This window comes from Dinoponera quadriceps, unplaced genomic scaffold (assembly GCF_001313825.1).
Source record: "Dinoponera quadriceps isolate SergipeBrazil2010 unplaced genomic scaffold, ASM131382v1 scaffold192, whole genome shotgun sequence".
Lineage (NCBI taxonomy): Eukaryota > Metazoa > Arthropoda > Insecta > Hymenoptera > Formicidae > Dinoponera > Dinoponera quadriceps.
In genome coordinates this window covers 874,783-898,851 of record NW_014554324.1, presented here as the reverse complement: position 1 = coordinate 898,851, position 24,069 = coordinate 874,783, and the positions used below count along the sequence as shown (strand labels likewise).

Sequence of the window (24,069 nt, the reverse complement as noted above, 5' to 3'; positions counted from 1 at the left end):
GACGACGGGCTCCTCAGCGAATTTAATTAAGCACCCACCGCCGGCCACGGGTGCAGTGAGTCACGCGAAAATTCGCGATTTTACCGAGAAAATAGCGTCCTACCGCCTTAGACGTGCAAACGTGTGGAGTCATTTGTGATGAGACATCGCACCGTGATACGCGCGATTATGTCAAAAGGGAACTGACTGATCGTGACTCACGATCGCGCGCGCGGCCGTGACGTTGCCGAGCACTTCGGCACCCGGTAGACTTTGGAACGACGACGATTTCCCACTTCGGCGAGAAGACGAGCGAGGACACAAGGTGAAAACGTGAACGCGCATACATCGTCTTAAGGATGTATTATCTGTTAGTGGCGTATTTTCGGCGGCGCATCAATGGGGCCGTTCATAAGCTTAGTATTTATCAAGCAAAATTACGTTCCTGTATATTTATTTCACTACCTAAATGATGAATGTTAATTTAAAACGAAGTTGAGGTAGGACACGTACAGACGATATTACGAATACAAAAATATTATTTCTTTATTTTTCGTATCTATTTTTTTGCATTAGTTGCTCTAATAGAGGTTTTCTATGCATTAGTTCGTAGCTATTTTTATGCATTAGTTGATCTAATAAAGATACATAGTTATTAAGAGAAGGTGTATGAATATTTAAGTATATGCATATGTACATGCATTTCGAGTGTAAGTTATGAACTTTATACCGTTGTATATTTCCCAAACGAAATGATTAATAATTCTAAAATGTGTGCATAATGTCTGTGTATTAGCCTTTAATACCATAATAGTTTGTCATTGAAATCTTACTTTTAGATTGGAAAATATTAAAAATAGATATTAAAAATAGAATGCTAATCTCTTAAGGAACATATAACAAGAATGTTAACTTTAGTTACAAATACCTCAGCTCTCGAATGATTAATCTTCCTCTAATTGCATGATGTGTTAGATAATATTTCAATGTATGCGCAGTGCTTTGAATTCTTATTGCTCACTTTACAGCCTCCTTTAAAGTGAAATAATATTTGTTCCGGTCTCTAAACTATTGTCAAATCTCTGGTGTCATTTTTAAATGCAATGTAGATCAATCTTCAATTTTTATGTTATTTTCAGTTATGGACAATACATCCTTAACGTCCGTCGGTATTTACGAGCATAGATCTGGTCCCTTTCCGTATGCCCGTCGTTTGTTTCCGCAACCGTGACGTTTCGCATCGATACGACGGCCCCCGTCGCATTATGTAACTCTGCCCATCGATATTCCACACGCTGTATTCTTAAAAAAGAAGAATAAAAAAAAAACGGAAAAAAACGAGGAAACGATTCGTTATTACTTCGTTATTACCGGATATCGGGACGAAATAATAGCGGGTTATTTTCGCGCTCGCTACGCAGTAATCCCGCGGATTTTACGTCTCCGGTCGAAATCCGCTTTTTCTCAAGCGATCGGAAAAAAAGGAATTCCGAAAGAAAAAGCGATTGGGCGTTCTTCGGCGATCGAGCTTCTAACATGCAATATGGCGATAACGATCTTTGGCGAATCATGATCGTTGATCGACAGATAAAAGTCCGATATGTTTTATTTCTATCTCGGACGTTTTTTAGCGAAAGAAAGAGAGAGAGAGAGAGAGAAGGAGAGAGAAAGAGAGGAGAAGGAGAGTCGTGCTGATATCGTTGACGAAAGTTCAGCCGGATCGATCGCGCGCGATCGCTCGTCGGCGTGCATCGACGAGCCAACGAGACGTGAGTCACGACGGTTCGGAACGAGCGACTTTGTGGCGAATAATGACAGTAATTATAATAATAAGACCGCAAGATGTATGCAAGCGGTGTATTAAGGCCAAGGGATAACGATTGCTACGGACTATGTTCTCGTACGTTATAAGTGCTGCATCACGAGCTTCCCTTCATTACGATCTCGTTTCGCATGCTACGTTCTTAATTATTTGTCCTTGGAAGGTGGGAGGCGATAGAGCGAATTAACAAACATTTCCGGCTCGACGTGCGCGCGCGCACGCGCGCGATCAAGTCGTTATGGGGAAGTGAGTATCGTCGGGCGTTAAAAAAAAACAAGAAAAAGAAAGAAAAAGCGACGCTTGCGTTCGAAGGGTCTCCAGAATCCGATCGGACGACGGATCGTCCGGATTCGTGGCGTTCATAGACGACGCGAGGCCTCGGTTAGAGAATCGCATCTCGATTTACATAGATATTAAGTGCGCGAGAAAATCGTTATTTTTGTACCGCAGAAACGTTGAATTATTCAAAGATACTACTTTTTTCCCTGCATTCATTCGATCGATCGCTCGCCCCCGTTCGCCCGCTGTGCGCGCACTATTCCCGCTTTAATCGGTCCCTCGTCACTTCGCTCGAGTTACCCGAGTTGCTCCTTTTTACGACACTCCGGCTTGCAACGGCGAGAGCGAACGACCTGGAGGAAGGAAGTGCGCCGTGTAGAAGAGCAAGCCGGAGCGCGCGATTCGGTCAGTAACGTTTCGACTCGGTCGCGTAAAATTAACGACATTGTTATAATTAATTAGCCCGGTCGAGGCCGGCGAAGCGGCAGCCGGCAGATAGCGCGTTGTGCGAGAGCGCGCGAGCGCGTAGGGTTCGTTAGCGGGATAATTGGTCACAGAGGATGCGTCCGGGTAAGTCGCGCCTGGTAATTCTATGCCCGGCGCGCGTACGTACGTACGTATGTATACACACGCGCATGCACACACACACACGGCCGGCCGTGTCCGACGTCCTGGCGATGTAAGACCTTGCCGCCGGTGCATGCTCTTAGGAACAAGCAGAGCCTACCCGGCGCGCATCGTGCCCGAGCGAGCGGAGGGCAACGTAACTCGCACCGGTCGTCCTGCTTCTCTCTCTTTCTCTCTCTTATATGTATATATATAGTAAAATTATATGTAAATATTTAGCAAATTATATGTATACAGATATAGAGTAAATTATTATAAATGTTATGTCTGTGTGTTGTAGCAAATATATAATATAAAAATATGATTTTATTATAACGTACAATGTATCCTAACTATCGTGTGATACTTTAATGACGTGTTCGAAAGTTTCATCGTAATCGAAATGAAAATGTCGAAGGAGGTCATCATCCGTTCAACTATATTATATATTCTCTACGCTAAATAAAAGTCAAGTATTTCATGAAGATCACGACTGAAAGTCTAGGCAGTGTGCGGTTCGATTTTGCCGATCGTGTTCTTTATTTTCGTATGTCGCAGTTTTTCTCGAATCGGCTTTTACCGATGAAAGCTGCTCCGTGCGGCTCCACGAGGTCTCTCTCGGCTTAAGTGTTTTACAAGAAATAAAATCACCACCGCGTCGTGTCGGGCAACGAGACGCGCATGAATAGAGATCGGTTTGCGTCGAGGAGCCACGAATTTCTATTCGTGCATCTCCCCGGCCGACCGCCGCGGCTTTTACCGGTGTCCTCGATCCTCGTAGATCGTAATGATCGAGAATATACGTCGAGGTATTCTTCTCGAAGGAGAGAAAGGAAGAAGACGAAACGATATCGAGCAGCGGCGCGCGCGCGCGCGCGGTTACCGATTAGAAAGTTCGACTCTCGCGGTACGTCGGCGGTGTAAGGTGGTGTTTAGCGGGCGTCTTAGCGAGAGATCAAACGGCACGTCGCCGCAAATCGTCGTGATTCAGGCTCGCCTTGTGTTCCAGAACGTTAGCTCCGTTTCTCCGTACGTAACGCGTCCCGCGGTGTGTTCTTATTCACACTCGCGTGCTCGTCAAAACCACCCAGGTGCGATCTCCACCAGCTCCGCTACGAGCCGATGGTGAACCGAAATAACTGAAAAATCACTGAAATCACCACTCGTTGCGCGGACTTCCCTCAAAAAAGATACCCGAGACCGCCCGAGTATTTTCAGTCGTAGACGAAAGAAAAAAAAAAGAGAGAGAGAGAGAGAGTGAGAGAGAGAAAAAGTCTCCCTCACTTCCGCAACGGGCCGCAGCAGCCTCTATCTCGAGCGCCGCATCTCTCCTACGATGCTCGTGTGATGGAAACCGTCACGGTTTGCCGCGATCACGTCAATTGAAACGCCAGGGGGCGGCCGCTAGAAGGGTACCACCACCACTCGCTCGCTCGCTCACTTCCGCGAAACATTCGGACTCGCGACGCACGCGCCTCGGGTGAAAACGAGATTAATAAAGATTAGCCGAGTCGGAATAATATAGCGTGATCTCGTTAAAACGATTAGCCCGCGGGGCCCGCGAGACGTCTCCGACTTCTTCCTTCCGCGCGTCTCAGTCCTAAGTCCGTAAGTAAGCGTAAGACACGCCGGAGGCGCAAGGGAGAACTAAAGAGTGAGTGAGTGAGTGCAGGAGAGAGACAGAGATAAAGAGAGAGAGAGAGAGAGAGAAATCTCGCGGAAGAGAAGAAGCCCTTCGCGCTTGTATCTCATACCACGTCGCCGGAATCGAATTTCCACTCTGAAGAGAGCGAGAAAGAGAGAGAGAGAGAGAGAGAGAACGTCACGACTCACCGGCATATTTGCAAATGTCGAATTGGAGAGAGAGAGTAGAGAAAAAAGAGGAGGAGGAGGGAGGTTGAGGTACGTTTCGTTTTACGATCGTGGGCGGGTCGTACGCGCGTCGTAAAGCAAGAAAAAGCCGAAACGTGTAATACGCCGTAGTTACAATTGCCATACTCTCGGAGGTGTAACGCGACTCGTATGGGACACGTCACGTGTAATCCACGGCAAATAAATAATATCCCCGTATCTCTTAAACAGCAGTTTACTCACGCCGCGGCTGATTACTATAATCGAGAAGGTGGACATTCGCTTGAGCGAGGTTCGCGTCCGCCACGTATGTGCGCGCGGAATTCACCTGTCGCGTAACGACGAATTGTCCGCGAAACGGTCCCACGAGGGAATTTCTGCTGCTTACCGTCGGCTTTTTCGCGCCGCTGTTGGACTCAACGTCCAATTTCGACTTCATTTCGCCATGTATCGGCGTGGTGAATTTTCTCTGGAAATTACACAAAAGCCGATGCAACAAGAACGAATGGGCATGTGAAAAGCTCCAACCAATTCCAAATTATAAATCAAATATAGAGAAAAACGAACCTCCTTTGTTTCTTGCCTCTTTTTAATCCCATCGTCATATCGGCGCAATTTTCGGGCGTAATTGACGCAAAAATGTGAGGTATTAGCATCGAAGCTGCGGTAATCCTCGACAACCAAGTAAGAGATGACGTGATACTCAGTTAGCGACCATTTCATTCGATTAATACACACGACACGCGATTGTTAGGAACAATATGTCATCTATCGATTGTTCGCATGCGCGTTAACCGCGATTCCCACCACGCGAGACCGAGTCACGATTTCATTCACGACGACGACAATCCCCCAACGCGCTCGCGGCTGCTCTTCGAGAGAGAGAACAAATAATAAATATAATCGACTGTATCCTCTGGGAACGACATTGTCCGGCGAAGACGACGACTCGCGGAGACCTCGCGCGAGGGGTGCAAGGACAAGAGCGTTGAAGGCCGCGGGAGCGCGCTAGCGGGACTGAGAAACGCTTAATCGCTGATCCGCCGCGAAAAAGCGGAGGCTCGCAGGTGTGTCGAAGAAAATGGATGTTCTCGAGAAAATAACAGGGTCCTTCGAGCCGAGATAATAACACGGTGTCGCGAGGACAGAGTGTAAAACAATTATTACGATTAGAAGTCCGTGCGTACAATTGAGGTCAGGAGGTTTGGCACACACTTTTCTTTTCGATACGCTTGGAGAAACCAAATTCAACGCGGATAAACAAACATGAAATTGGATTCAATAATTAAATTCAATCATTACTGATGTTATTGTTATCTTATTTCTATATCTTAGGATTATAATCTTCCTGTGGGTATCGTATTTTGTTAAAATTTCATATTACTTCTTTATTCAGCGTAATAAAATAAATAAATAAATAACGAGTACTTTGTAATGAGAACAGATATTACAGGATAATCCTTCAAATGTGACAGATTAGGAATTCACAAAATTCTTCCGTTCCTCCATAAAGAAAGCAGCCCACTATTCACAATAAATACAATCTCATTCAAAAGACTTGAAGACTCTCCTATCGACTCGGCACTCGAAATGCGCTACGTCCTTCGAGTGGAGACGCGTAAAGATAAAAAGATAATTTCCATTTCCCTCGTTCTTGCGGATCGTCGTGGGACTAATTAGGACCAACGAGCGCGCCGGTATGATCGATCGAGCCGACGAGTCACGAGTTCTCAATGTCGAGATAACGTAACGACGGAACGAACGTCGATCCGGCCTCCCGCGAGGCCGGTCGCGGCCGCAGTCGACAGCCTTCAGGGGAAACAGGGTAATAGACGTTAGGGTCAGGACGGATCGTCCGATTCGCCACGGACAAGCCGCAAATATCCGTCATCACTCTTTAACTCGGCGGTCATCCCAATTTCAAGGTCGACGGGCGATAGAGGGGCCGGGGGAGGACCGGCGGAAACGGCAGGCAGGGTCGAATCCCGAACGACTATTGCGCAATAACCGAAGACGGGGAATCTTGTACCAGTCGTGCTACTTGGAATGGGAGGTTCCCGAGTTCCTGTAATCGGCAGATTAATGTTCATCTCTCTCCGTCCCTCCGTCGCTTCCTCGCTCTCCCTTTATCCGTCCGTCTAGGAGCTAATCTCGAGCGATGGCCGAGGACCCGGGCCGAAGGGGGCACCGCGTATCGTTCGGATTGTTCGGGATCGCGCCGATGAACGGGCGCCTTGATTTACGGTACGTCCTGCCGGCAGGTATACCCCGCCGCCGCGAGGATCCTCTCTCGGTGCTCGCGATCTGCGTCGCGTCGTCCAGACACGGACCGTTCCAGTCGTTCCACCCCGGCTAAAACCGGTGAGACCTCCTCGAAATCGGAGGCACGCCGCGGACAAGTCGAACTGGTCTCGGACCAGTTAACGCCTCCGTTAGCTCGTCCTGAGCGTTGTTTCGCGCGACCGGCGAGATAGTGCACCGGGATATTTAACGCGAACGACGTGCCGACCGAAAGGGTTCGCATTATCCACGGTCAGTTGACCGACGACCAGTTTTCCCGACCGACCAGGACAACGGGACTCCTCTTTCCCAGGATCCACGTCCGTCCGCGCGATGATCCTCGGAAAGCTTCCTCGGCGGAACGTGTTTGTGTTCGGCCGAAGGCAGGACCGAACCACCCAGCGAGAAAGAGTGAGAAGGAGGCAGGCAAGGAGCGTCGGTCGGACGAGGACGAGAATAGAAAGGAATAGAGGAAGAGAGAAAGAAAGAGACGGGACAAAGACGTCTCTCCGACGCGAAGGGGACACCGCGAAAGGGGTATCCGGTTTTGGAATCGGGCCGTTGCGTCCCGGGCTCGAAGCAGGACCCGGCCGGACGCTCCTCGCGGGATCATTAATCAAAATATTTACGCGCGCAGCGACGTGCGAGCGTCCGGACGACACTCCGTCTTATCGATTATCCGATGTCACGACGTATTTTCGGCATTCAAGGGGTCTCTCTCTCGCATACCGTGTCCGTTAGTCCTCTGCCGAGTGTAAGGAGGGGCGAAAGGGGAGAAAGAGAAAGAGAGGGGGTGAGAGAAGGCAGAGAAAGGAAGCCCGCGCGCGCCTTGTCAGGCGACGATCTCGACGCCGGTCACGATCCTCCGTAATTTGTACCTCACGGCTGTGAAGGCGCGTACGTTTTTCGCGAGTCCCTCGCGCACGAAGGGTCCGCCACCGCCTTGGCCCCCCTCTCCCTCCCCCCCTCGCTGGTCATTTTCGATTCCTGGACGTACCGTGACGCCGGCGAGGAAGAGGTTCCTCCTCGAGCGGGCGCACTCGCGTCGGGCGCGCGCGGCCTTGCTCGGGGCCTCGTAAAAGTCGTAATTTATCGCCGGCACGGCGTAATGACCCGGCCACCGCTTTAATTATAGCTCATTCCCGTCATCCACGAAAGCGACCCCGCGCGCCTGATCGCCACGAGCATTTCGCGGGCTCGGTTCATCCCAGCCGGCTCGGTATCGATCGCCGTGCGATCCCCCCGATCGATTTCTTCGAGCGGGGAAGTTGCGATCGGACGGTGGCGCGAAGCGAAAGTAAGGTGAGACCGCGTTTCTCAGAGTGAAGTGACATTATGAAGCCGTCACGTGTGCGTAACTTCATTCCGCGCCCCGGTCATTGCCGAAGAAATATTTGTCGGTGATAACCGTTTGTAATTGTGTGACGTCACACGGAGCGCATAAAGGTAGATTTCCGGATTGGTGCAGGAGAAGAACGCTCATTTCCTTGTGTAAAGAGAATTTTGTAAAAAAAATTGCTGCGAAATTTCGCAACCGAGTCAACATTCTGCTTTAATAATGTATTATCCAATCAATGATCAATTTATTATCAATTCTCTTCACGTGTGTGAACACGGAAAAAAAGTGCTACCGTTCGAACAATATTTACTTGATCCGAGTGAAATTGGTCGCTCCAATATTCTTTGGCAAATATTTAACGGAAGTAGAAATGTAATTGACTGTATACAATATATTTCCTTCGTACGTAAATAAAAATTTGTTTCGTGTTTAAACAATTGCGACCAATATTAAATTCATAATATTGAGAATATCAGAATTTACTTTTATTAGAAAATACGTAGGTAGCACATGTGTGGTAGATACGGTACGGAACGAGCTCTGAAAATCTGTCTCGGTGGCTGGCGAAAATTTTTCCACGACACGTGCGGCCGTCAAAGCGTTAAGTGTTTCGAGCGCGGGTTCTTTTTCTCGTCGCTGACTCGGCTGTGCGCGATAACTCATTTTCTCTTGATACTTTATGCGACGTCGTTCATCCGTGTGAAGCAACAACAGCGACACTAATCGAAGATAAAGCCCCGACTTCGATTCGCGCTCTCGAGTTTGAAATCGTTACGCGACGTTTGCGTAACTAATTAATCGACATCGTGCAATGCGCTTCTGGTATTTCCCCGGCGCGACTCCTTTATCTCCGTACGCAATATTTCCAGTCGCTCGCACTCCAACGTCACCGTCGCACCTGTTATTCGCGCGGAATCTTTCACAGGCGAGATCTCATTCCGGCACGCATAACCGGTATAAACGCGTGCCGACCGGCGATGTCGATCGACACATGGCGCTTACGTAATATCGGAACGAGACCGAGCGGAAAAGGCATTAACGCGCGAGCCTCCCGCGCAAATCGCGAATCGTCGTCGTTATTGGACCTCTCTTTTTCTTTCTCTTTCTCTCCCCGTCAGGATTTCAGCGGCGACACTTCGCGCGTTGCTAAACGCATTAAATAAAAAATGAAATTGACAGTCGGCACAATATACATTTATCACACAGTTCCGATTCTATCCTGTCATTCCTCTTCAATTCAATTTCTGTGCTGATTGTCAACTCGGCGACTTTCCTTACTCTGGCTATACTATTTACACTGCAACATTCCTTTTTTAATGTTATCTTTCTTTCACCATTTTATTTTACTCAACAATTTTGTGTTAAAAACGAACCACTGAAATCTTGCGTTACTTCGACATGGGGAATGCGTTAAAAAGCACACAAATGTAATATTAAACATACGTTGACAAGACGAATGTACTAATTTAACAATAAATTTATATATTTTCTAAGACATTCCCCGCGTTAAAGTAACACAAAATTTCAGTAGACCATTTTTAACATAACATTTTTATCTGTGTGGTTTTAACCGCACAGTAATAAAAATATTGTAGCGGCAATATGAATGTAAGGTTATTATCATTGACATTATGGTAACATTTACTAGAAAAATGCTTCTCCTGACTATCATTCTTCCCTTATGATAATTACAGTTAAAAATGCCAAATATTTTGCCGTCAGTGTACACTTCCTCTTGCATACTCTTAGAGAGAGCTGGACCTTAGAGCTAGAATAAACACATTTCTCTCTCTCTCTCTCTCTCTGTCTCCCTCTACTTCTCAATGATGATCATTCGCGAACGCGCCTTCGTCGCACACGCACCAGAAGCCGGCGGCTCGTCGTAGTCATCGTCGTCAATGCGCCTCATTGGAAAGAAATCGGTGGAACGCGCCGATGCAGCACGCGCACCGCATCGGCGCGTTCCACATTGGACGTTCATTGGCGTAATCGGCCTGATTGTCGGCGATCGCTTTATTACGTCGACGGGTTGATTTTGATGTCAAGCGATGTCAAACGGCTGCGAGTTATCGTCAATTTGCCGATCGCGACGAGTCGATGCAGGTTACATCAGCGAGAGAATCCGAGGAGCGGAAATGTGCGCGTATGTGTGCACATGTACAGATCGCAAGAATTCCGACGGCCAGAGTAAACCTAATCGCGTCCGGAACGAAACGTTCTTCCTCGTGCGAGCGACCTCGACCGACGACCGACTCCCAATGAACTCTTTCGACACCGGCTTGACCTCTCTCCTCCTTCTCTCTCTCGTTCTTGTTCTCGGGCGCGGTCACCCCTGCCGGTCCAATTTAACCCCCATTTCACGGTGAGGGGAAAGAACGACGGGTGCGTATCCGCGCGCCTACGTGCGATATGGACCAGAGGATTCGCGGTGTTCCGGGCAATTAAGATTACCACGAACAGAAATTATCGTCGGATTAACCGTGTTATTACGACGTCGCGCTAATGCCACGTATAGGCGCCGCCGCTTCGTCGCCCCGACAATGGTAAATATCGTTACCGTGGTTGTAATTGGTACACTGGGGGGAAAGAGAGAGGGAGAGTGACTCGCCGCTGAAACTCGAGCGCTCAATTAAGGGTCCAACTCTTAACCCGCCTCGGCTCGTTCCTTCCCCGCTCACTCGTGTCGGCTCCTCGTCGACCGTATCGCGTGTAATTCGTCGCGGTATCGCGGTATTTCCTTGTTGTCACTTTGCGTGATCGTTCGCGAAGAACACGGAGCGCACGAGCTCATTCCAGCCGGTGTGCGATTTCGTTACGGAAATCCACCGCGGATATCGATATATCCGGCGAGAATGTAACGCTGAATGTGAACACTTTGACGGCCGCATTCACCGCGGAAAAAACTTTCGCCCGCCGCCGGCGGATTCGGAGAGCTCGCTCTGACCGTGTCTAAAGGGACGAACATTCCCCTCGCGCATAAATCCTTGAATCTACCTGTATAATGTTGCAACCGCAATATATTACCGCATAATTCACTGTAATCAATACAATAACATCTATGATTTACTATTGATTCACAATCGTAGACTTGACAATAATAAACTTTACAATTCTAGGCTCGCACGGATATATTTCTTCGTATAACGAAATTACCCCTTCAAAATTCTTTTCTGCAATACACTTCTTCCCCAGCAAATACTCCTTAATAAGGCGGATAATCGCTGGCAAAACAAAGCATGTATGACGACGGATGTGTTGAAGTGTTAACTCATATTTACACATTTGAAAGCACTCGCACGATTCTTCTCGTTCATCCACGTTGAGCGCAAAGGCGAAGGAACCCGTCGTGAAACGAAAGAGAATCCTCTCGGAAGGACGCGTCGGAGTTCACGGGGAGGTCGGCGGATGCACGAAGACGATCGTCTCGCTCGAGGAATTCCGGCGGGCCGTGTAGGGCGCATTGCAGGCCGAGTAATTAGAGAAGCTGGGGTTCATTAGGATATCTGGCAGTATCTTGGCGACAGTTTCCGCCACGCGACTAACCGACCGACCGACCTGCCGGCCGACGGCAGTGGTGCTCGATGTAATTCGTGATCCAGACACAACGATCGAGCGAATTCACTTTTTCCACGCTAATGTGACGCGTTAAAAACTCTTCCACGTGTCAAAAGGCAATCGCAATAATAGAAAATTATAATTACTTTCGACACCAAACATATCCCTTTTTTTTACTTTAATCACATAAATAGTCAGAAAATTATTTTTCTAGTAAATGTTACTCCAAATCTGTGATAATAATGTATTACATGTATGTCGCAAGTATCATAAAATATGTTTCGCGCCGAAAATAACTATAACTCTTCTATCAGTGCGACGAATTCGTCTCGTCCCGTTCGGTCAGACGGGCGAGTAATGTTCCCGCGATTGAAAAAGTTATTTCGTGCTTTTTCTCTCTTCCTCTCGGATCGTTTCTCCGTACGCAGAGAAAAAAACGTTAGTATTTGGATGTATAATCGTATAAGTGAAAGAACGACAGTGCAGGAGAAGCATTATTCCAATGAATTTTACTATACAGATAGAAATGCAGAGACGCAGATGTCACAACCGTTTCTCGGGTTAAAACCAGAAGAAGATATAGTTGAGGGACTGCGAAAATGACTATAATTTCCGTGGGATTTCTCCCGTAGTGTACGAAGAGCACCGCCAATTTATCGCGAGCGTTCGCGAATTAATAGCCGGCGCTGTAACTAACTCGTTTGTCGAATAAAGTCGGCCGACTCCTCCGACAGACCGCCAATTATCTCGCGCAGCGAGACCGGGCCCTTCGGGAAACGCGTAGAACGCGACTGGTCAGTTGCAACCCCGCGGATACATTTCCGCGTACTCGGGATGAGAAAGAGCGAGAGAGAGGGAGGAAGTGATGTGGTCGGCCGACATCTGGCCGACGTGGCCGGGGCATTTCGTGAAATTCGTCGTTACACGGCGCACAGATTACGCGCGGTTTAGCCGCGCGAGCGGCCGGAAGCGGTTTACACATTGTACACGGAAGCAATTATCGCGGGTGCATGTTGCAACAACGACGCGCCGACGCGCTTTAATTGCCCCGACACGCACACACACACAAGGTCTCGCCCGTCTCTCGCGATCGCCCCGAACGATCGCAGTGTCTCTCGCTCTGTTTGTTTTTGTTTTTTATCGCGCACCTAAACGCCGAATAGCGCGTCGCCATAAATCGCAGGCGCGATAATGCGGGGAAGAGCTGTGCGGTAATAATTAGCCGGGCGATTTCACCGCGGTGGGAGGCAATCGGTGCGAAATTTTGGCACGTGGCGAAACTCGCCGAAGAGTGCCGTGATTTCCGCTATAACGCTAATTAGACGGCGTATTCGCCTCGCTTCCAGATACATATTCAAATATATCAACCGATCCGCACGACGCCCCGTTTCGCCGCGGCCGTGTTACGGAAACGCCGGGGGTAAATCATTCCGTCGATACGGTGAAGAGGGTCCAGTAAGAACGGAACCCGGCGGTCGTACTATTATTCCGTCGTGTAATGCCAGCCGGCCGGCGAAACAATTCGCCGATTCCAGCCGCGATCGCAGCTCGCAAAGTGTCGAGTTACTTTTTCCGCGTCCGGTCGCTCGCGGGCGCCTCGGCTTTAACATCGTATTCCGGCCGACCCGTTCGGTCAGGCTCTCTCGCTCCGCCGGCGCTTCCGTGTCTGCCGTGATTTCCATGCGTGCGCGCGGATCCCACGCGTGTGTTCCCGTCCACGAGGAGAGGCGCATACCGGGTGAGCCTAACGAGATCTCAATAGCTCGCGCGCGATCCCCGGAGTTACCGCGCGCAAATAGGCGCACGAACTCGCGGCGTCCGCGAGCGGGCCGGCGATGAATGCTAAACGGCAGAATGCGGAACCACCGCGGGAGAAGAGAGCCGAGCGAGAGGGATAATGCGCGCGCGGTAAATGGAAGAATGTTATGAGCTCGTGCGGGATAGCGTTTCGCTATAACAGCCGGTCGGTCCGGCGCGATAATATCCCTCAGGGGGGCACGAAAGCAGAACGTACCGTTTTAACAGGCCGGTAAAAAGAATTTCGACGCGGGGCACCGGGCCGAGGGGATAATTTATTCTCGGCCTTAATAGAAAGCGGACGTCATCTAATTATTATCCGAGAGAGGGAATGCATGTTACAAAATTCATTTGCGACGGCAGATGATTAACCTGAAGCGTTACGACTCGCGAAAGAGCGTACCGCGTGTATGAATCTTAGATTAGCGTGAAAAGAGCGCGTCCGTGCGATAGCTCGAAGGTCTCGCACCCCGCCACTGGGAGGAGAAATTCGCGACGGTTTTCGCGAGCGGGAGAGAGCGCGCGCATTTCGCGGACGGTGCGCCGGCGGATAATCCCGGTTAAACGGCACGATTTGCAGATCGTTACCGTCTATCATATATCATGCGAGAACATTGTCGTGTGTCAATAAAATATTCCTGTAACGTTAATATTTCATGCGTTTACGCAACCTATCTCGCCGGCGCGCGAACAACCGTGTATATCGCGCCATCGCCGAGGCGACGTGCGGGGAAAATCTGATTGCCCTCTTCTTTCACGATAGACCGCCAAGTTTTGTCAAGCCGGTCGCTTCTTACGACTCGAGCCGAGTCTTCTTACGATTCGCGACGCCGGTTTTTCGTTAACTCGCGCTATCTCGCGCTATCGCGAGCGAAATACACGTTGTCAAGTCGCGAATCCGCACTGAGAGAAATCCAGCTGAAATCATAGTCATTTCCGGCCTCGACTCCTTTACCATTACCTTTCTCTAGTCTTAATATAAAAACAGTATTAATATTATGCGTGTAAGATCATTATCACTGACATTGTACTCACACAGAAAAGTGATTTTCTCGGCTATAATTCTTCCACTCGTGCGGTTATAATTACAAATATCAACAATGTGTGACTTAGGTCTATATTAATAGTTTTTTTTCTCAATGTGTGACTTAGGTCTATATTAATAGTTGTTACTTGCAACTTGTTTCAAGCGTGATGTTTAGTCTTGAATTCAGAGGTAGATGTGAGTTTTTTTTTTTTTCGGTTAAATCGCGATTACAAATATAATGTCAGATTATTGCCAGATATATAACTCCTGAAAAACTCAGGTCCAACCCTAAATTAATATATAATATAATAAGTTTGAATATTTCACACGAAACGTCTTCAAGTGACAGCTATCAATGCAGGTTTTAATCTTATCATTTCGTGCTATCGAAACCTCGAGAAAAATTCTGCGGAAATGTGTAAAGTAGGTGTAAATCGAGTTGCTACACTGAGGGAAATTCCGTTAAATTACCGTTATTTTCGGCGATAAAAATATCTTCTTCTGGTTTTAACCCCAAAGATAATAGTAGCGATATGCATGTAAGGTTATTATCATTGACACTATAATAACAGTCATTAGACAAATGGTTCTCCCGACTATGTAATTCTTTCACTTACGCGATTACAGTTACAAATACCGGAACAAATACATAAAGTTTTTCTCTAAGTGTACGTATACTTTCATTCGTAAATAGATGCGTACGTCGTACAAGTCGGCCAAAAACCGGACGCACGCTGCGTCGCTCTTTCCGTAAGAGAGAGAGAGAGAGAGAGAAAGGAGAGAACGTACACGCGCGAGAGATGAGCTCGAAAAGAAGGAGGAATCACGCGGATAGCCTGGTGTCATTAATCAAGGCCCTCGAAGCGCGCTAAATCACCCGCGAGATATAAATTACCGCGGGCAATCTGGTATCAATAAGGCGTAATTCGGGATAATAGGGCGTGCGAGGGAGGGCTCGGCGGCAGCGGGGAGGAGAGGGAGCGACGGGGTAGAGGGCAGGACGTACGGGAGGATATATAACTCCTGATTTCCGAGGGTGCTGTAGATTTCGATTAACCCGAGTCCATCCGGCTGTCCGAGCCGAGCCGCGACATTTCTCTTCGTTACCCTCTTCTCGTCCGGAGTCTTCGATCCTTCGTCTTTCGTATAAATGATTTAACGGGCACAGACGCGCCGGGCACTGACGGGCCCGGCTTTGCCGGATTGTTGTTCCCCGTCGCGAATACGAAAGTGCCTCCCCCTTTACCACAGACACGGGAGAAAAACGTCGGAATCACGAAAGCCGATCGGAATGACCGCTCGACTATTGATGCGTGAGCCATGCTTAACGATACCTTCGGCGAAAGGAAATACACCTCGGCGTGAACGAGAGGTTTATCAACCGTATCCGGATTAATTTAATATTTCATGCCTAATTTAATTGTTTTCTCCGATTAAAATCGCCGTAGGTTTCGCGGGACGAGATCTCATTTTTTCCATCTATTTCCCCTCCTCTTTCAAACGTATTTTCATCTAAATTTCCCTAGTTCTTATTTCTCTCATAATTTTCCTGTTCGTAATATCACCTTATTTGCGAACCATCGTTTATTTCATTAAACTACAGTGTGCCCGAAGGGGCTTTTACCTTTCACAGGATGAACAAAATCTGTCTGTCTGTCTGTCTATACCGTTTCTATCTCTCCCAATGAATCGGAAGAAAGCACGTGACGTTCGAATCAACGTTCCGGATCGTCGAAATCGATCATCTGCGGTGGATCGACAGGTCGCGAGATTCGTCGGCGCGATACGACAGCGGCGCGCCCGGCTAATTAGTTATCCTCGATACATCTGGCCGATGGATAATTAGCCGCTACGGTTTATACGCGCGATAACTCGCCGCTCGCTCGCACGCACGCACGCACTCGCGTTCCCGACGACCCGCTGGGATTTGTTTCCGCCCGTGAAAACAATTTGTTTCTCATTCCATCGGAACCGAACCCCGTCATCATCGGCGCCAGAATGGGATAAACCCTTCCCTCTCGCGCCCCCGTCTCCCTTTCGGCGTCCGTCCTCGTTCCTCCCGCTTCATTTCCTCGGCCCTATTACATCGTTATTAGGCTCGTAACAGACGTGTAAGCGTTCCGGGGAACACCCCACTGGGTTATTAATGGTGACTCTTTGTTTTTTCGTACTCTCCACGCCCGATGGCCACGCTGTACTCTTTTTTCCTCTCTTCCCTCTATCTCCGTCTCCTTCTCTCATCTTCCTCGCTCTCATCTACCTCCTTTCTTCTCTCCGCCTTCTTCTATCACGATCCTCCCTCTCTCTCTCTCTCGTTAACCCGAGCTTTCGCCATTTCTTTCTTCGTCTTATTTCTCTCTCTCTCCCTATCTTCCCCTTTACGTTCCTCCCTCTCTCACGCGCCTCGAATAAATTAATGCAAGCGCGAGCATTAAGGTAGGTGTCGGGCATTCTGATGCGAATGAGCTCTGCCTCGCGCGGTGACAAATTGGTGGCGCAGGTAAAGGGATACCGTTCGCGCGCGCCCCATACTCACATACGGAGCATACAGTCGTCGAAAGGGCGTGCACGCGCACCGGCCTTCCTCCAGACGGAGGAAAAAAAGTGGCCGCGCTGGAAGCTCGCCGGTAGAGAGAGATTTCGACGGTGGTCGCCGGCTGTTTCGAGACGGCTCTAGCGCGTTCATGTCGCCCGCGTTCCCCCGGATCTCGGGCGCGAAATATACAATCCGTTAGCGTAGGTTACCGCGAAGCAGTCGCGCCACCACGTCACACCTGCACAACGCGGAATGACGCTCGCTTTCTCGAGCAGGGGGCGAAGGGAGGTAGGATCGACGCGGCGCGACTCACCTTCGCAGGTAAACTGTCCGTAATGCTTGCCGCTGCTCTTGTCCCCGCAGACGACGCACTCGATGTTAGGCGATTTGTCGGTCTGCGAGCTGCCGGACTGCGAGCTGTTGGCCTGGCTGCCGGGGGTGGTGCTGGGTGGCAGGGGGTCCCTCGAGGTCAGCACCGAGCCGGCGGGCACCAGGCAGGTGATGTCCTCCGGCGTGGCCGAGGGTGTGAGATGCGCGGGTGGCATCGGCGGCGGCGGACCGACCTGAATGGGTCCGCCGCCGCCCCCGCCGGCTGCGCCCAAGGCGGCCGCGGGGTCCCGCGAGGCCCATGAGGGCGGCGGCGGCGCGACCAACGCCATCGAGGCGGTGGTGCCGCGCGCCGGGAACCCCAGCTCCAACGTGGTGGTGAACTCGGGGTGGTGGTGTCCGGCTGGCACCCGGCCAGGGAACAACGTCGCCGTCGCGGCCGGGTAAACCACCCCGGCAGTCGCCAGGGCGTCCGCGCCTCCCGTCCCGCCTCGAACCACCCTGCCGGTTTTCTACCCGCGAGACGCGACCCACGGAGACGGGAGCGACTGGGTGGAATGCGCTCACCGAGCCTTCACTTTTGTTCTGATAGCGGGACGTCACTCACTTCTTCACTGTCCTCGAGTTTCCGATCGACGGACACGCGTGATCGCGGGACAGGTCGCGCGGCGGACGACCGACGCGTATCATACTTGCAGGGCTCGCGAGGCGATACCACGCGGAGGGTATCAGACTTCAACGCGCACTGTACCTCTACAATCCCATTCCTGATTACTCTCTCAGGTTGGACGACCGCCCGATAGATAGATGCGAGGATCCACGAAGAACCAAGTCCTTTATTCGTCAGCGCCTACCGAGGTATCCCACCTGTGCGAGCTACGTGAACGTCCCACGGCTCCGATCGCTCGCAAATTGCTCGCGCAACAACAACCAGCGGGTCATTCCGCCGCAATTCCCGATGATCCCGCGTGAACCGCGAACGATACAACGATGTCAGAACAGTGACAACCCGGTCACAACTCCCTGCTCGCGCACTTTGGGCCACTTCACTTTTCCACGTGATCACCTCGCGATCTCCCGAGGAGGAAGGTCTCGCGCTGAGACACCGACACCCACACCGAGCACCGATCTATCCCGGCGACGGTCGTCCACCCTTCGAACGTCAGGGCGGCGACACACTACCCACCGGGCACAGAGGGAGGAGGGCGGTACAGGTCCCGGAGCAGTCGCGTGTTTCCTCGGTACCGCGTGTCCCGCGAAACCACGATGCGCCCTGCGTACGTATGTGCGAGTTCACGCGTACCTATAGTCGATATATCGTGGACCGTAAGCGTTGCGAGACCGACCGCGACACTCGCGTTCGCGCGAGCCTGTGTGTACTCGTGCGCTCGTGAGTGCGCTCGCGCGCGTGTACTCCTCCGGATGCGTTTTGCGCGCGGTGTTGTATGCGTGGAGGTGGCGGCAGAGGTGGTGGTGATGATGTCGTCCCTCCGTCGCGCGCTCGCAGCGCCGAGCAGCAGCAACAGCGGCGGCGGCGGCGGCGGTGACTGTGGTGGCGGTGGTGGTGGTGGTGTTGGTGGCGGTGGTGGTGGTGGCGGCAACAGCAGCAACGGCAGGAGCAGCGGCCCGTAGTAGTTGTCGTAATAGTAGTAGTAGTAGGAGGAGGAGGAGAAGAAGAAGAGAGGTGATACTCGACTACCGCCTCGATACGACTATTCTTGGGGCCGACCAGAGACCGACTGCCGACTAAGGCGACCCCTGACACCGACCTGGGGCCCCCACCATCGCGAACCCGCGAGGGTTTCTCGCGGGTTCCACCGGTTGCCATGGCTACCGAAGGTGGGGTCGAGTCCCGGGCTCGCCCCGGTCGGCCTCTCATTGGCTACGGGCTTGCCCTACCCTGACGACCAGCACGCGTTGTCCCGACCAAGTAGTTCCGTACCCACTTTGACTACTCGATCTAGTCGTCTTGCTCTTTCCCTCTCTCTCTCTCTCTTTCTCTCACGCGCGCGCGCGCGCGTGTACGATAGCGCGTCTCTCTCTCAGCTACGTCGCGAACGTCTCGCTCGCTCCCTCTCGCTCTCCATCTATCTATCCGTCTACCGTCAGTCTATTCGTCCTACTCTGCCTCTCCCTCTTCGTACCCTTTATCATTCTCTCTTTCTCTCGGTACACGAGAACTCCGGACGCGCTCCTCAGTCCCTCTTATCACTCTCATTCTCTCCTTCTCCCTCGCCTGCCGCGTCCCACCACCGCTCCTCGTGAGATCTCTTCTCGCGGAGCGAGCTCTCTCCGGCTTCTTCAACCTGCTGATCATATTACTACGCTTTTTATCAAACCGACCGCGACCGCTACCACGAATCGTCATCGCCGTCTCTAAGCTCCTGACGGGCAACTTTGTCTTGCCGGGCGGGCGCCGCTGAATTCGATCCGCCGAACTCAACCTCCAGCTTGCTTTAATCCCGCGCTTCTATCGCTCCCCTTCTTCCCGTTTCCACCTAATCCGTCTACAATTACTTCCGCTGATCGTAGCTCCGATTATGATTCTTGAAAACTACCCGATGAAATCGCGATCTCGGTGTGATCTTCCAACGACCTTTCCGCTTCCCGATGTCCCGCATCCTCTCATCCTGGAACATTCCTTCCGCTTCGCAAAAAAGGACTCTCAATATCGACCGAGAGTATCCTCCCGAACACCCATATGGAAGGATATTAACCGGCTAGAGGATGACGCGACGATCTATAGACGAGCGATTAACATTTCGTCCGGGTCTTTGGCCGTTTCTTCCTCTTCTTCCCGAGAGCGAGAAAGGACCCAGGTGGAAGGAACGCGGCCGTCCACCCCGACGGTGTCAGGGGCGGCCGAGGGAAGAGAGGTCAGAGCGAGAGGGCGGCAGCCAATGAGGACGAGGAGTCAAGTGGGGCGCGAAAAATGGGCCGTCCCGCCTTCCATCCACCCCCGAAGGCTAAGGGTGAGGGTAAGGGTGCGCGGAGTAGGGCTAGAGAGGGCTCCGAAGGCGGCCGGGGCATCGAGGTAGGGTCAGTCGGGTCGCAGCCCTGCGCCCCTACAGCCTCGCTTGTCATGCTCTTTGCTCTCTCTCTTTCTCTCCCTCCCTCCATCGCTCTTCCTTCGTCTATCCCTCTTTCTCTTTCGCAGCACCGTTTCCGTGTTCCTTCTGCGATGTGTCGCACGTTACGTTTTTCCGTGCCGCCGGAGTCCGATATTTTTCACGTTCGGTCTCACTTGCTGGTGTTTTATTCTCAGTCGTATCGATTCGACGATACGAATACCTGAACGGGCCCCGCAAAATCTTGACACCGTTGCCACCGCGATTACTTCCAACGCAACGTTTGAGAATATCTACATATTCATTGTTCTCCCTCCTTGTTCGCTCCATTCGCTGAGTCCTTCGCGGTGATCGACGTCGAACCAAAGCGGGCGCGTAAGACGATCTTCTTCGCACGGAGAGACGAGATCGGGGAGAGGCGTCTCCGTGGTGTGACTCGAGCGCGAGGAATTCGGCCTACCGATCCATCGGTGGAAAGCGCGATTGTTTTTCTCGACGGGTTGCGTGCCTGCCTGCGTGCACGCGTACGCAAATAGCGGACGGCGAATAGCCGAGCGGCAAGCGAGCGAAAAACGAGAAACGAGGGTACGGGACGAGAAACTCGAAGACGATCGGAGCGAGCGACCGTTGGCATTCGCGCTCTTGAACCGAACTCAATAAACGCGACCTCCGTCCGCGACGTTCGGAGCCGGCCGTTAACAGCGCTGTCGTGGACGTCGTCGAGGGTCGAATTTAGGCGGTGCACCCGACGCGACCGCATCGAATTTCGCGCGACGTTCCACCCGACGACGTCATCGTCTCCCGTTTCTATCGGAGATAGAGCCGCGGAGTGCCCGCTTTGTGCTCCTGCTCTCTCGTGGCGCCGGATAATCGGAAATTTATCAGATAGAATTTGGCAGCAACGTCACTGGTCGATTCGTTAAAGGCCGCGTCTCCTGTGAGTGCGCACTCATATTTATCGCATAGAACGACAGAGTGAAAGTACAAAAGAATAATGAAAGAAATTATCCGAATTTTCTCAAAGACATATGTCGTGCCAAGTGGAAAATCTGAGGATAACTTTTGCTCACCGATATAATACGAACTTTACATTGCTATTGTGCGATGTAAATTTAATGATTAATTCACGACAATAATATACGTTTACTTCAAAAACGTCATTTAAAAAATTGCACAGTTTTCCCATCATCGATTGTCCTCCTCACGTTGTGATAATCACGAAAATCTGTCTGGATAACAAAGAACTTTCGAACCTCATTCGACGTATTCTTGATACGCATCCCTCAGTTTCCTTTCAAGAATCGAATTCTTTGTAAAATTACCAGAAGGGCGAGACGGCTCATTGTCCAAGGCTTTTTCATACTTCCGATTCACGTTCTTTTCGGGTAATTATTAGTCCAATTAAAACGAACTTCCTAAACCTCTGGATCTTCAAGACTCCCTTACATCTCTCCCGTATCGTATGCACATTCGTCTTCGGGGCACGAGATCCGGTAACAAGTCGGGGCGCATCCGAAAAATCTCAGATCGCCGGAGGCACTAACCGCCGTCGTGGCCGGCGGGGGCGTCCCGTGGCGAACCCAAGTACGACCCGGTGTAACCGCAGCCGGGGGTGAACGAGCGTGCGTAATAGTTATAGGGGGTACGTGCGGCGATCGCGAGTACGATGCTAGGGTGGAAGTCCTAGTGGTAGGTATAGGTGAGGGAGGGGAAGACCGGGGTGGGCGCCGAGCACAAGTGCATATCGGTGAAGGGGTGGCCGAACAATGCGCTCATTCAATGCGCTCTAGATATGATTACCGGAAACCATCCCGTAATTACTTTTTGTACATCGAAAACGCACGAGGCCCTTCGTCTCTCCCTTCGCTCGAGCTACACCCCTTCGCCCCCACCGCCAGCCCCGTCGTCGTCTCGCCACCGTCGCCGTGTGCTGCTTCTTGGATCACGCGACGACCTTTTTCCACCCCTTCGGTGATGCTTTTAACGTGCTCGGCCTCACCCGTTGTGACTCGCCGCTCCAGAGACGATTTATCGAAACTGTCACGCTTCGCGGTGCACTTCGCGCCGGCGCTCTTACGGAGCACTCGTAGTACTCGTTCACGCTTGAGCGGGCCGAGAAAAGATTGACTCCGGTGATCATATCGCGTTTCCCCCTTCTCCTCTCCTCTTGCAAATCGAATTTGCACCTTCGACGGATTAAATGCGAGTTTACGGGCAAACGTAAAACTATGTGCGTAATATAAATTATATACTCGTAGCCTTTTCAACATTCGCTGGAAATTAAATGCTTGAGTTACCTTCAAAAAGTTGCTTTGATCCTTAAACATGCGTATATAAGCTCGTAAAATTGCGGATATTTTGTTTTCCGTTACTCTACAACATATCTAATAATAATATTATTATTATATATATTATTACATATAATAATTAATAATATGTATATAATAATATCACATATTATATTATATATTAATATATTAATATCATATATTATTATTACAATATCGGAATATATCTAAAGCTCGTGAAAATTGGCGAAAAACACGTCCAACGGTTCTCCCTTATAAGTAGCATCTTTCGCCGCTCACGATGCTCAAAAATCAAAGCGTACGATACACGTCGCGATTACGACGAAGCATCACCGTTCCGAGAGGTTTCGTCGTGTTTCGGATCGATCGCGAAGAAAATCACGGCGCGTTCCGCGACGAGCAAATATTTATCCCGCGTTATTAATTAAGTACCGAGGGAGTTGGCTGTGTCACGAGCGCATGGGTTCGCGAAACGCAAACGGCGATCCGGATATTTTTCCAATCTTTCGACCACCCCGCAAAGAGCGCGCGCGTTCACGCAGATATTGCACAGCCCTGCTTCCGCACGTTGGCCGCATGTAATCTCTGCCGTACGTCTTTGATAGGTTTATTACCGAACTCGGGCTTGTTTGCCCCGTGCACATAAAGTAGCGCTGGCTTTTTCTTCCGGGAGAGCGGTTCTCCGTCCGCGGTTTCACCGGTTGTGCGCTCCTCCTCGGGAACGAGAACTCGCCTCGAAAATAGCGCGTGTGAAGAACGGCCGGAACTGACCGTGCCTCGTCGTACCTCTCGAACACTCGGATCGCGCCCGGAAGACATCGTCAACCCTTTACCAGCGACGACTGTTACAGGGAGGAAACAAGCCGAGGGTGTGCTACTCGTAGCGCCTTGAAAAAAATATTTACGCGGCTGTGAGTTTCGTCCAAGAGGGAGAATCACTGCTCTCTCTCTCTCTCTTTCTCTTTTTCTCGCAGTCGTCGCGGCGACGACGACGACGACAACGACGACGATGACGACGAAGACGACGACGATGGCGGTGGCGACGGTGGTAGTGGAGGCGGCGCCTGCATTATGAGTGTGTTCATATTTCCTGCGTTTGCCTCCTTCCATCCCTTATCTGTCTTCCCTACCCTCGGAGCCCTTTTGTTCGCACTCTTTCGACTGTTAATGCCGCGAAATTAACTCCGGGAGGAGCGAGTTTAAGAACTGCGACTGGAATATAGATATACATATATATATATATATACATATATATATATATATATATATTCTCTCTCGCCCCTCTGCCTGTTAC

General features: G+C 50.6%; 1 protein-coding gene across 2 annotated transcripts in view; it reads right to left on the bottom strand.

Moving 5' to 3' along the window:
• Positions 1–19,119, bottom strand: part of LOC106746901 (COUP transcription factor 2) — a 121,137-nt gene extending 102,018 nt beyond the window's left edge. For both annotated transcript variants that reach the window (XM_014624040.1, XM_014624050.1), the window contains exon 1: positions 17,385–19,119. In XM_014624040.1, the coding sequence (XP_014479526.1) occupies positions 17,385–17,730 (346 nt within the window). In that variant the 5' untranslated portion in view covers positions 17,731–19,119. The remainder of the gene's footprint in view (positions 1–17,384) is intronic.
• Positions 19,120–24,069: the final 4,950 nt, after the last annotated feature.